The sequence below is a fragment of the Chelonia mydas genome, chromosome 27 (assembly GCF_015237465.2).
Source record: "Chelonia mydas isolate rCheMyd1 chromosome 27, rCheMyd1.pri.v2, whole genome shotgun sequence".
Classification (NCBI taxonomy): domain Eukaryota; kingdom Metazoa; phylum Chordata; order Testudines; family Cheloniidae; genus Chelonia; species Chelonia mydas.
Window position 1 is genome coordinate 1,640,826 of NC_057860.1, and position 14,212 is coordinate 1,655,037.

General features: G+C 56.4%; 1 protein-coding gene across 1 annotated transcript in view; it reads right to left on the minus strand.

The window, feature by feature from the left end:
* Positions 1-14,212, minus strand: part of FMNL1 (formin like 1) — a 68,180-nt gene that overhangs the window by 34,791 nt on the left and 19,177 nt on the right. Inside the window, exons 2-4 of the mRNA XM_043536841.1 lie at positions 11,651-11,734; positions 5,838-5,951; positions 4,147-4,220 (exon numbers count right to left, since the gene is read on the minus strand). Of these exons, the coding sequence (XP_043392776.1) occupies positions 4,147-4,220; positions 5,838-5,951; positions 11,651-11,734 (272 nt within the window). The remainder of the gene's footprint in view (positions 1-4,146; positions 4,221-5,837; positions 5,952-11,650; positions 11,735-14,212) is intronic.

The window sequence follows — 14,212 nt, forward strand, 5'->3', positions numbered from 1 at the left end:
AAGGATGAACTGGCAGTGGTGGAGCGGAGAGGGTTACGGGACCTCCCAGGGGTGAGTGGGGATAGACCCCGGGGGGCCAGTTCCACAGGGAACCTCAAGACTAAATTGCTGCCCCTGGTTAAGGAGGGGGGGGATGTGGATGCCCACCTCACTGCCTTTGAGCATGCTGGAGATTTGAACCTGTGGAAAAGCCCTGGTGTCTAGCTCCCTTGCTGGGTCCCAAGGCCATAGACTCCGTCAGCCAGATGGGTGGGGAGGTGGACAGGCTCCCACTCCTGACCCCAACCTATATGTCTGTGTGGAGTCTCCTGGGCTCAGGCCCCTCGGACCCCCAGTGGGAGCGGAAGGTGATGGTCAATGGGGAGACATTCCTGGGGTGGCAAGATCCTGGGACAGAGAGAACTGTTGTCAGGCCCCGGGTGGTGCAGCCTCACCAGATGCTGAGGGGCTGTGTGAGCTGGGTGAGGGTCCTAGGGGTGAAGCCCCTCGCCCTGCCTACGGCCCAGATCCCTGTGCAGACCCAGGCGGGGTGGGGATGGCTGGTCGTTGGGGTTCTCCAGGATATCAGTTGTGAGACCCTGTTGTGGGGTGACTGTGTCTCTTAGGGACAGGATCCAGGCCCTGCTCCTGTAACAGCCAAGGGTTTGAATTTGAATCCAGGAAACCAATCGGTGGAGAGGGAAATGGTCAGTGAAAATTCAGATGACCTGGCTGACAGGGGGAGGAGCTGCTAGGCTCAGGATACCTGCCTGCCTGTAACCAGGCCCCTGGGGCTGGGTGGGACAGAGAGATGCTCCCCGTCCCCTTGCACACCAGAAAGGGGGCTCATGCTGGCTCTGATGCAGTCTGTAAGTTTGCCTGAAAGGGGATCGTGTAGGAACCCACCTGATGGGCCAGAGGTAATTCTGGATGTAAGGGAGACCCAGAAAGAGTCTGTTGTTGCTCAGGAAAGTGTTCCTCTTGAGCAAGCCCTAGGTAAAGAGGGTAAGAGCAGAATTTCTGTGAGGGGTGAATTGTTGCATAGAAAAGCCCTGGGGAAAGGAATCCTCATGGAGTCTTTGCAAGCAGTTTACTGCAACTGAAGTAACAGCCAGAAATTTTCTGTTGTGAATGGATCCACTGACATTCCTGTTGAAAGATCCAGTGTGGATAGCTTTGAGAAGGTCTCAGATGGAGTGAAAGCTGTTAAGAAAGTTAAACAGTCCTATAACCAAGTGGCTGTGTTTGGCCAGCTTGTTGGGGAGACAAGGTTGTTGAGAAAGGGATGTCTCCATGCTAGTTCTGTAAGTGAACAGTATGTGGCCCAGGTCAAGATGGGGGCTCTTAACCAAGAGAGCCCGAATTGCAGCCCTCCAGACTGGAGCGCTGGGAGAAGACCCGATCCCAGTTTGACCCCCCATGGGGTTTTGGGGTGGCAAAAGGGCACGGGCCGCATAAACCTTCCCACTTGCGGTATGCGAGTGCTATCGACCATCCCCAACCTAAGGGAGGGCGTGAAACTGGAAGGGCCTGGTGTAACTCCCACCAAGGAATGGGAGAGATGCTGGGGCATCCATGGGAACGTTGGTGGCTTCCAACTTCCCCAGGTCACCGGCTAAAGTGACCCCGCTCAGTTCGGTCTTGAAGGGGGGAGAGATGTGACCAAACGGGACTGTTCTTAATGTTTCCTCTGAATAGTGTGGGGGTGCCTCAGTTTCCCCTAGGCAGTTCTTAAGTATCTAGGTGGTGGGATAAGGGTGTATGATGGTTGCAGAGCCCTAGAGGGCAGGTGTGTGCAGGGGTCTGGACACAGAGAATGGCCAAACCCTGTTTCCTGGCAACTGATGGCCTGGCCCTTCCCCCCTGCAAGGTGAGAGCTAAAGGGTTGGAGAACAAAGGAATCAGGTGACCTCCTGGCCCGAGAAAGGGACAAAGCCCAGGGGAGGAGGGGCTGGAGGGAGTTTCAGTTTGGGGCTGGCTGGGGACATGGAGTGAAGGGCAGACGTGGTTGTCTGGCTCACTGCCCCACAAAATGGACCCAGCTGAGGGGTCCTGTTCTCTGCACCTACAAGCTCTAGTTTAGACCATGTTCCTGTCATCTAATAAATCTCTGTTTCACTGGCTGGCTGAGAGTCCCGTCTGACTGTGGAGTTGGGGGGCAGGACCCTCTGGCTTCCCCAGGAGCCCGCCTGGGCGGACTCGCTGGGGGAAGCGCAGGGAGGGGCAGAGGAGGCTGAATGCTCCGAGGTCAGACCCAGGAAGGTGGAAGCTGGGTGAGCTGTGTGTCCTGCAGACAGGCTGCTCACAGAAAGGAGACTTCCCCAGAGTCCTGCCTGGCTTCGTAGGGAGCAGTTCCTGAGTATCGCCCAGGGACTCCGTGACAATGGGGAGCACAGGGGCAGCTCACCCAGCTCTGCTCTGCACAAGCCAGTGGGAGGGGCAGAGTGGGCTGGAAGCATGCTGGCTCTGCCCCCTCACACACGGGCCACAGCCCTGGGATTAAGTAATCTGCTCCCTTCCTAGAGCTGTGGGGAAGGGCAGGGCTGCGTCCCCCCCCATCCCAGCTCTCTCCCCACTAGCCTAGGCCGCCCACACTCAGGGCGGACAGCAGAGTAAGGACGCAGCCCTCTGAGGGTATGGGTGGTGTCGAGTCAGCCTGGTCCGGCCTGGCTGGATGCATGGGCAGGCTTCACAGGAGAGAGAGGTTCACTTTCCATCAGGGCCCTGCTATGTGGCTGCATCCCCCAAGGGCAGCCAGCAGTCCCTCTTCTTGAATCCCCCACTGCATGGTTATTCACAGGTTCCCTGCTCCAGGGGGAGCCTTTTTTTCGTTTCCTGAGAGCTCAAGTCCCTCCGCCCGGCCCCCAAAGTCCCAGAGCTCCCCCCAGACTGAGCCATAGGTCAGGCATGCCATCACTGCCACCCCATCTCGCAGGTGGGGATGGCAGCTCGGAGATGTGCGGGGACTTGCCCAAGGCCAGCAGGGAGTCTGAGGCAAGGCTGGGAATTGCCCCCAGGTCGCCTGAGTCTCAGAACCCAATGCCTGAACCCCCAGACCTGCCTTCCTGCTCTACATGCAACCCCGCCGCTTGTCTCCTGTTCGGCTGCCATCACCCCCAGCCCAATTACCACAGGACCCGCCCACAGACGCCTCCAACTGCCTCCATTGCTTTGAGACGTGACTGGCTTTGGGCCAGGCCCCAGATGGCACCGGACAGCCCCAGCCCCACGATCAGGGAGGGGCACTGCCCATCTGCTTTTGCCCCATGCTCAGACAACAGTATAGACGTTCCAGATCAGTGCTGGGTCCCATTTGCCAGAGCACTACCCAGTGGGTTCGCCCGACAGCACGGGGGTAGATTTAGCAGCAGACATACTCCAGGTCACCCTGGCAGCCCAGACACTGGGCCGGCCAGGCCTCACGGCCCATTCCCACCCAGCCTGGCTCTGATCCTGAGAGCCCGTCACACACTGCACTCCAGGTAACTTCAGAGAGGCTTCTGCACGAAGCCTGGGGCCACAGACCTGCCAGTGTGGACACAAGAACAAAGGGATATAAACTGCCCATCAACAAGGTTAGGTTTGAAATTAGGCAAAGCTTTCTAACCATCAGAGGAGTGAAGTTCCCATCTCCACCCAGACTTGCACCTGTTCTGGATCTTCCATGATCCGGATGGGGCTGGGAGACAGCCAGGGGCCCACAAAAGCCTCACCACCACAGTCATGCGATTTTCGCAGTGGGATGGTAGCACGGAGGCAAACTCAGTGGGGGCCATTCCTAGTTCCCCACAGTGCTTCCCCCCCCGAGACACGGCACGACCAGTTATGACATATGAAAGCCAAGCTGAGGAGCAGCAGCAGATGGAGCATGGCAGGAACCCACCCTTGACGGGTCATGAACCAGGGATCTTTGTACTCAAAAACCAGCCGCTCTGCTGCTGGAGCCAAAGCAGACCTCCGGCTAGCATTGGTAGCAGCTCCTGCTTCTTGCCTCCTTGCAGGCCTGCAGCGATTAGCAGGCAAGAGTGCAACACCCCTTGTCGGCTAAAACACAGACCTGCAGCCCCCAAAGCACAAGCCCTATCACGAGTTGAGCCACTTGCAGGCTGGGAGCGGTCACTAGAGGGAGACAGTCATCTGCACTAACCCTGGGCATCAGCCACTCACCGGATATAGTTGGTCCTCAGCGAGATCTCCAGCTCTCGGAGCACCTGTGTGGACTCCTGCACTCGCCTCTTAAACTGCGTTTCAAAAAGCAAAGGGGAGTTAGACAGATCTGCCACATCACTGGCCAGGTCGCAGCCTCATTTCTCTTTTACCACCTGTGTTAACTCCAAATAACCTCTAGAGCAGCAATTCCCAAACATTACTGGTCCATGTACCACCCTCTGGGAACAGATGCTTGCCTTCCCTCATGCCAGCATCCCCTTTTTGTGCACAGTTATTTTAGGCCTTAACAGACTTAAGTATTTACAGTCAAAGTGAAATAAGTTTCAAATTTGGCTGGTGGAGATCTGCCTGGGGGAATCTAGAAGAGAAGGCCTTTTGGCTGGGGGTGCCTGGTGGGGAGGGCTACAGGACGTGAGGTTTAGAGGGGGTTGGAAATTTTTTGACTAAATGGTTTTTCATCAGAAAATGCCAATCTGTTAAATCCAAAACTTTTCGCAGGAACGTCCCAGCTTCAACGAAACTTTTGTAAGGAAGGTTCCTCGGGCCCAGGATGGAATTTCGAGTCAAAATGAGAGAGCGACGCAGCCTCAGTCCAGAACAGCCTGACTCAGAACAAGCCCTGGGACCTGGGGCTGTCACATCCCAGGGGAGTGCCCTGACCCCAGGCTACCGGCTATTCTGGGATGATGGGGGATGGCAAGGAGGGGTGTCTCTCTGAGGTTTTTCCACACAAAAAAACTACAAAAAGTCGCAGTTTCATCCCGATGCAGAACGGGGCAGTTCTTGAAATCAGGAAAAGTTTTGTGAGCTGGGAATTCTGTTTCCCACCGGCTCCAATGAGGTTAGACTGTGGGGAGGGGCGCTGGTAGCATGTGAGGGAGTGGGCGTGTAAAAGGCCAGAGAGTGCTCAGAAGGGAGGCATAGGGAGCTGAGGGAACCTTGGCTGGAAGTGAGGGGTCCTCAACTGGCATCAGGCAGCTCCAGCTCCAATTCACCTCATTCCAGGGCTCCCTTCCCATTTTCTCTGAGCCACGCAGCTCTCCCAGCCCCAACCCCTCTGGAGCATCTTTCCCGTGGGTCTCCCTCTGCCCCGGTCCCTGGACTAAATGCCTTCCTCGCAGCCAAGCGATTCCACAGCCCTTCTCCTAAGGGCTGTGCTGTGACTCAAGCCGGCTTCCCCAGCCCGCCAGTATCCAGCTGCCAGCCCCGCTCCAGGGAGCCTCCTTTGCTCCCCCACTTCTTCCCTTTGGTTCTGGGGCCCCCACCAAGCCTTGGGGGCTATGCTGTGACTCGGGCAGGCTCCCCAGCCCCCAGTCTCTCTTCTGGGTCCCAGCCCTGGGACCCTCTCTCCTGGTCTGCTGCTGCCCTGTAATTCTGCTCTCCCTCTCCTCCCGGGAGCCAGCCAGCCAGCCAGAAGGAGGTAGCCACCTGACCTGACCCCCAGGTAGTCTGCTGCACCCTGCAATACCTGTGTCCTTGAAGGGCTCATGGCATGGAAAGGGGTTGTCTGGTCCAGGCTCTCCTCCCCCTTACAGAGGACAGACCACCCTGCTACAGTGCACCACTTCCAACAGCTCCTGTGCCCCTGGGGGGTGCACGACCCCATTTCGGGGACCTCGGCTCTCGACTGCGGTACAGAAGCTAAGGGGTGGCAAAGGAGAGGGGAGAATAAAAGGGGAGGATAATACCGCCATGGCAATCAGCCAGTCGGAGGTCACCTTTCTGCTGACTCCACCCGTGTCCAAGTAGCTCTTCAGTTTCTGGATGTACGCAGAGGGGGGGTTCTTGACCTGGAACCGCTCCTGCGAGGATGGGGGAGAAGGGAGACATTCAGGCCCAGCTTCCTCAGACGACGGAGGAGAACACACAGCCCCGAGCACTGACACAGTGTGTGCACAAGTGCACCCGCAAGTGAGCGGGACGCGGAGGAGACTGCAGGGGTCTGAGATGTGCGTGAGAAACGGCTGAATAGGGCCAGGGAGAGAGACTCGCTCTTTGGAAGCGATCTGCTGCCCAGGTCGTCTGCCCCCGGGAACTAGCCAGACGGGGAATTAGTGGCTTTACACAGACAGGACGTTTGCCAGGATCCGGCAGGATTTCCATGCTGAGTGGGAGCAAGTGAGCCCGCCTGGCTCAGAACTCACAGCCAGCCCTCTTCTTTAGGACACCGAGCTGCCACCGGCCAACAAGCCACTCGCAGACACCTGTCATCACGTAGTGCTGCGGCTGCCTGGGGGCGGGGGAGTCACAGGGACCCTCCCCAGCTCGGAAGCTACGCCACTGAAGACAGAACAGAGAAGCTGCCTGTGATAACTCTGCAGTCCCCTGCCCCAGACCACACCACCGCGCTCTCTAGTCAGGTCTCCAGTCTCACCACCTCCAACGGCCAGTCCTGCCCAGAGCTGGATGCTCTGTAAACCTCGCAGGCCACATCTGTTATAGTACGCCGCACCTTCCTATCCCCTCCAACCCAGGCTCTCAAAGCTCTTTACATGCACTCGTCCATAAAGCTGCACAAGCCCTGACCATGAATTAGGTGAATATTATCCCTATTTTACAAAGTAGAGAAATTAAAGGACTTGCCCAAGGACAAGTTTGTGGCAGAGGTGGGATTAGAACCCAGATCTCCTGATGTCCAATCCTGTGCATAACCACAGACCATTCTTCCTCATCCCATGATATAGCACCAGGCCTGCCTCCCTCCCTCACATGGCCCAGCACTGGGCCTTCCTCGTCCCCAGGGCACAGCGCTGGGCCTGCCTCCCTCCCCCCGCAGGGCACAGCGCTGCACCTGCCTTCCCTCCCCCCGCAGGGCACAGCGCTGGGCCTGCCTCCCGCCCCACAGTATAATATTGTGCAAGAGGGATTGTTGCCTGACACCAGCCGGTGAGCAGTGTGCCCATCAATCAATTGCTATCTAGTGTCACTGCAGATACTGGGCACACAGATGTTAACTCATTTTAAGAGCTACTTGTCCTAGGTCTCGTCTACACGGAAAACGTACATGGGCCTAGCTCCATCTCTGGGGGCGTGACAAACCCACACTGCTGAGAGATATCGCTGTGCCGACCTAATCCCCGGAGCAGACAGCACTAGGTCCACAAAGGAGTTCTTCTACTGACCTAGCTATCACCCCGCGGGGAGGTGGATTAGCTACAGTCAGGCCATGTCAACACCACAAAATTACATCGACCTAACTTACATCGGCATCCAGCCACTGCAGTTATAAAATTGCTTGTGCGTGCACGCTTGGCTCCTTGTGTTGGCGGTGCACAACCTCACCAGTCATGCGTGTACCGTCACTGTGGGGCATTGTGGGACGGCTCCTGAAAGTCAGCACCTTTCCATATAAGCAACAGAGTCTGCACTGACACTGTCCACCTAAGTACAGTGGCCATGACTCTCCACCGCTCGGGGAAGTGGCATTACTAAACCGGCGTAGAGAGGCACTTACGTCAGCAGGACTCACAGTTAAAGGAAGAAACTTCCATGGCTAGGTTGATGCAAGGCAGCTTACGTCAACCTAACCATGTGGCTAGGCAGCAGTTCTGCAGAAAAGGACCTGAGGATTACACTGGACGAGAAGCTGGATATGAGTCAGCAGTGTGCCCTTGTTGCCAAGAAGGCTAATGGCATATTGGGCTGCATTAGTAGGAGCACTGCCAGCAGATCGGTGTCAAGTGGAGTGCCCCAGGGGTCGGTCCTGGGGCCGGTTTTGTTCAATATCTTCATAAATGATCTGGAGGATGGTGTGCATTGCACCCTCAGCAAGTTTGCGGATGATACTCAACTAGGAGGAGTGGTAGATATGCTGGAGGGCAGGGATAGGATACAGAGGGACCTAGACAAATTGGAGGATTGGGCCAAAAGAAATCTGATGAGGTTCAGTAAGGATAAGTGCAGGGTCCTGCACTTAGGACGGAAGAACCCAATGCACCGCTACAGATTAAGGACCGAATGGCTAGGCAGCAGTTCTGCGGAAAAGGACCTAGGGGTGACAGTGGACGAGAAGCTGGATATGAATCAGCAGTGTGCCCTTGTTGCCAAGAAGGCCAATGGCATTTTGGGATGTATAAGTAGGGGCATAGCGAGCAGATCGAGGGACGTGATCGTTCCCCTCTATTCGACACTGGTGAGGCCTCATCTGGAGTACTGTGTCCAGTTTTGGGCCCCACACTACAAGAAGGATGTGGATAAATTGGAGAGAGTCCAGCAAAGGGCAACAAAAATGATTAGGGGTCTGGAACACATGACTTATGAGGAGAGGCTGAGGGAACTGGGATTGTTTAGTCTGCAGAAGAGAAGAATGAGGGGGGATTTGATAGCTACTTTCAACTATCTGAGAGGTAGTTCCAGAGAGGATGGTTCTAGACTATTCTCAGTGGTAGAAGAGGACAGGACAAGGAGTAATGGTCTCAAGTTGCAGTGGGGGAGGTTTAGGATATTAGGTTTGGATATTAGGAAAAACTTTTTCACCAAGAGGGTGGTGAAACACTGGAATGTGTTACCTAGGGAGGTGGTAGAATCTCCTTCCTTAGAAGTTTTTAAGGTCAAGCTTGACAAAGCCCTGGCTGGGATGATTTAATTGGGGATTGGTCCTGCTTTGAGCAGGGGGTTGGACTAGATGACCTCCTGAGGTCCCTTCCAACCCTGATATTCTATGATTCTATGACTCTAAGTGATTATTCCCCTCTGTTCAGCACTGGTGAGGCCACATCTGGAGTATTGTGTCCAGTTTTGGTCCCCCCCACTACAGAAGGGATGTGGACAAATTGGAGAGAGTCCAGCGGAGGGCAATGAAAATGATCAGGGGCCTGGGGCAAATGACTTATGAGGAGAGGCTGAGGGAACTGAGATTGTTTAGTCTGCAGAAGAGAAGAGTGAGGGGGGATTTGATAGCAGCCTTCAACTATCTGAAGGGGGGTTCCAAAGAGGATGGAGCTCGGCTGTTCTCAGGGGTGGCAGATGACAAAGTAAGGAGTAATGGTCTCAAGTTGCAGTGCGGGAGGTCTAGGGTTACCCTAGGGAGGTGATGGAATCTCCTTCCTTAGAGGTTTTTAAGGCCCGGCTTGACAAAGCCCCAGCTAGGATGATTTAGTTGGGGTTGGTCCTGCTTTGAGCAGGGGGTTGGACTAGATGACCTCCTAAGGTCCCTTCCAACCCTGATATTCTATGATTCTATGTAGACCAGGCCTGACAGCAGAGCCCCTCCCATCACTGTCTCCACTGCAGCTGTACCACTGTAGCAGTCTGAGTGTGGACGCACCCTTCATAACAGAAACATATAGTTCTCTAATGATGATCCATCTATGGGGCTTGAACTGGGACCACTGGATTTAAAAGCTTGAGCCACACTTTGCTGGCCTGGGTTAGGCATCGAGATCCCCTTTCATCCAAGTGCCTCAGGACTTCTCCTTCCTGGTAGATCGATGGGGTAACTGAGGCAAAGGGAAGGGAAGTGACTGCAGCAGAGCAGAACAGTCCTGGGGACAGAGGCTGGCACACGGAGGTTTGATAATGGGCTCTTCAATCCAGCAGAGGAAGATGTAACACGATCCAATGGCTGGAAGTTGAAGCCAGACAAATTTAGACTGGAAAGGTGTAAATTTTTAACCGCGAGGGTAACTAATCATTGGAACAACTTCGCAAGGTGGATTCTCTAACCCTGACAATTGTTAAATCAAGATGGGACGTTTTTCTAACAGACCTGCCCTGGGGATCACTGTGGGGCAGGTGTCTGGCCTCTGCTATCCAGGGGATCAGACTGGATGGTCCCTTCCGGCCTTGGGATGTAGGAATGCACGAGCCCCCTCCGAGATGCTGGACTCCTGGCACCCTTGCAGGGCTTCACTGATGGGCGGGAGATAGAGACAGAATCAGGGCCCTGAGGCTCTGGCCATGGAACAAGCCAAGAAGAGCCTGCTCTGCGCAGTATCCCCAGTCGGCACGTGATGACTCCTGCCCTGCACCATCTCCTCAGGGAGCACACGGCCCAGCAAGCTCTGGTCAGACTCAGGCCCCCGGACCACAGGCAGGCGAAAGGGCTGATGACACCCATTGCCTTTGCGCAGCCCTGGGACCCCTGAGCAGAGCTCTGGGCTAGGGCCAGGGATGACTGTGCTGGATGAGCCCCGAGGTGAACAGCCCACGGCCTCCATTTATCTAGAGCGCAGGGACAGCACGATTAGCAGGGCACTGAGCCCCGAACCTGCAGGGACTGCCCGAAAGTGGACAGGGAGGTCAGTCTCCATGGCCCACCCAGCCTACAGCCTCTCCGCTGGCCTGTCTTCAGCCATGATCAGGGCTTTGTCATTCCTTCCAGGGCCCCCAGGAGCAGGAGCCAAATTAACTGCCCATCAGGAGAAAGAAGGCAGCCCTGGGGCAGCAATGCCCAGTGGTCACTGCCAACCTGAGTGAGCCTGGGGCCTCGCTGCTCGCAAGCTCAGCATCCCACCCCCACCCCCAAGCCCCCATCCCCAAACCTGAGGGTTTCGCTCAACACAGACCCCCCCAAAGCAAAATCTGGAGTCACCAGAGCCCCTGAGCTAAGAAGCAAGTGCAGAGGCTGACTGGTTAAAATATCCAGTCACTAGCAAAAACTACCAGCCCCTCCCCCAGGGCAGCAGTCGCTCCAGTGAGATGCATCAATTACAGGGTTTTCTGAGGCATTTGATCTTTCACCGGTTTCTAATAATACTCAGCACTTACACGGCGTTTGCATCCTCAAAGCGCTTGGCAGGCATTAAGGGCCCCATCCGGCAGGCCTCGGAAGCACGGGGCCTTGCTCCCCCCAACCCCTCTGAACTGGATAAGAACTAGTGCACACACATGCCCAGTCCCTGCTCCCTCCCGAAGGCCTCTCAGCACCAACACACAGGGGGAGGATCGACCCCCAGCTTTCTTTGCAGATCACCAGGAAAAGGCTACTTGAGCCTGGGTGGAGGCCCAGCTAACGGCCCCTGGCAGAAAGCCCATCCCTGCAGCGGAGTGAATCTTTCTGCTGATAAGGAACTGACTGGCTGGGTGCAGAGATGACAGACGGGGAGAGAAATGACTCATCGAGGAACCGCTGGGATTAGCCTCCTTGGCTTCAGAGGATTCAACCCATCAGATTCCTCTGCAGGCACCTCCATGACTGCGAACTGCTGGCAGGGGAGCCAGCCCTCCGACCGTCCCAGCTGGGAGCAGAGGCTGCCGGCCTAGCACCTCCCCTGACATCTGGAACATCTGTGGGCTGAAGCAATGAGCGTGACTTCTCCCGCTCCGGCCCCACTGTCGTGAGTCATGCTGCAAAGCGGCAGACTGAACGCCCGTGATCAGGTACCAACCTGAGCAACACAGGAAGTGTCTGGGTGTGAGTTTCCTGCCGTGAGTGTTGTGTAGCAGTGGGTAACGGATGGAGCTGAATCTCTGGCAGCAGGTGCTAGGGTGGCCATGGGGGGTGGCGCATGGGTGCCCGCAGCGCCTGAAGACTTCCCTGGATTGGGCACCTCAGTCTCACCTGGTCACAGATCAGCTCCCACTTCTTCTCGCTGTCGTACTGGCTGAGCAGCTTCATCTTGTCGGGCGGCAGGTTCATGGAATCCTGCAGGGGAGACAGACAGGATGAGACAGGAGTGGGCGCTGGGCGAGGTACATCCCAGCTGCCAGGACCATGAGGGAAGCAGATGAAGGAGGAGAGCCCCTGTGTGGGGAGGGCTGAGCCCTATCCATCTGTGTGTCTATGCCCAACCTGGACGAGGCAGGGTCCCTCGCATCCCAGGTATCTGGGTGATGTCACCCCATCTTCCTCCAGTGCCCTGTACCCAAGGGGCTGAGCTCAGGTCTGCACCCTCCTACCAGCATTGCATCCCCACCACCCCACCCCACCCTTCCACCTCCAAGGACGGAGCCCCTGAGCTCCAGCTCCAAGTCAGGAAGTGATTGGGTTGCTCCATCACCAACCAGAGCTGCCTGGCCTGGTCAGGTCTCAGAGAGACAGACTCCCAGCCCAGCATGGTCACTGCCAGCTGGACCCTGGCACAGACACAGACAGTCTGTCCTGGACAGGTGGAGACCTCCGACATCCACTCTAGTGTCTGGCTGCAGAACGAGAGGCTTCAGCCTATAGCGTCCTGAGGACTTCCCCCTCCAGTGCTCCTCACCACCAACCCAGGAATCGGCCCATGCCCTCTCGGGATTTGCACTGCGCACGGCGCCGGGGGGGCGGGGGGGAGAACCAGGCCAGAACCCCAGGCGCTCACTCAGTGCTGCGGCGCGGCCTGTGTAGGACACAAGGATCAATAAAGCCAAGTCGAGTTTCAGTGCAGTGATTTAAGCTCCCCATCACCCGTCTCAACAAGCCCAGGCTCCCTCTGACAGCATGTTTTAACCGGGGGTCTCTGGACGCTTTACAATCAGCTACTCAAGCCTCACAGCTTGGCCCTGCCTGATGGGTCAGTATCGTTATCTCCCATTTTATAGAACGGGGAAACTGAGGCACTGATGGGGGATGTGATTTGCCCAAGTCCGCACAGAGAGTGACTGAGTGGGTTGTAGAACCCAGGAGTCCTGGCTCCCAGCCCCCAGCTGCAGCCGGTGAACATCGCCCCTTGCCATCTGAAAGGCTGCATTAAGGGCGGTTAACGCTCTCCCTCCGAGAGACTACGTGAGAGCCGTGTGCAGCCACGTGATGGGTCTCAGCCCATGAAATCGGTGTCTGTTTAGAGGCATTAGCTCAGCGGCAGGATGTTGTGTGCTGCAGTGTTCCCAGCACTGATGTTGCTCAACCCAGCTCCTTCCTGCTTCCCCATCCCGTGGCAGTCGGTTAGGGCCCGATCTGGAGAGACGGGGAGCCAGCGAGGGCCCTGGGCAGCTCGGCATGTCCCGGGATCGGGCCCCTCGTGTGGTAATTGGGCACAAACGGTTGGCTTCTCCAGAGGCTGCCCCCGCCTCGCGTGTGAGGGAACAGGACATGACCTCACTTCCCCTTTCCAAACAGGTAGCACGGGGGACTTCACTTCTCCTTATGCTCGGCTGTGCTGGGGGAGGGCTCGGGCCTGACCAAGTTACATTATGCGCAGCTCGCTCCCTGAGTGTTGGTGCCGGGAACCCAGCGAGGAAGCCACCAGGCCAAAGTCCTGCTCCCTTCCAGCACAGGGCCCATTGAGCTACAGCTCCCAGCAGTCCATGCTCCACCCTGGCGTCCAAGATGGAGCCCGAGCACACAGACCTGCCTGCCCTGGGGCTTCTGGAGCTCCCCGGGCAGCCTGCCAGGACTCAGGGCGGCAATGGGGTTGCAGCCATGAAAGGAGCCCCGAGGGGCACTAAAAGGGGACGGGGGCCACAGATCCTGCTCGAGAGATGAAGCCCACAGTTCCCCACAGACATTTAATGCAGGGTGTGGGTTATTTTCCTGGTTCTAAAGAAAATCATCACCCCACAAACAGCAAGGAGACAGGAGCTAAGGCCCCAGGGAGGGGCAGCTGTCAGGAAAAGCGCCATTGCCCAGGGAAGGCAGGAACAATGGCATGGCACATGGTGCTCAGGGATGCACCTCCATCATGTGATGAGCTGGCGGGTTTTTATGTAAACCAGTGCCCTCTACCGGGCCGGATGGACTGAGAACTGCTCCACTGAGGGTCATAGACCCTACACTGCCAACAGGGATTCTCCTTTAGCCCAAGGGCTCAGGGCTTGTGCTTTGCGAGCAGGAGGATCTGAGTTCTAGCCCCACCGCTGCCATGACTCTGAGTGGTGACAGTGACAGCTGTGAAGTGCCTGTAGATTTCTCACAGTGCTCAAAGTGGAGGGCAGCCAATGCTCATGGCATTTCACACAATATAGTTTAAGTCATCAGGCTACCAGGCTGCAAAGCCTGGGCAACATGGACAGAACATCCTAGGAGCACAGCTAATGAGAAACGAGAGGAAACACACTCCCAGAGGGATTTGGGCTTAAAACCAAAACTGCTCAAGAACAAAGCGAAAGAGACTCGGCTCACTTGAGAGGAGTGCATCCAGGAGGAGACCTGCCAAGCCACTCGTGAAGCGGAAATCTCACCACCCGCTAACTGCACTTCAGT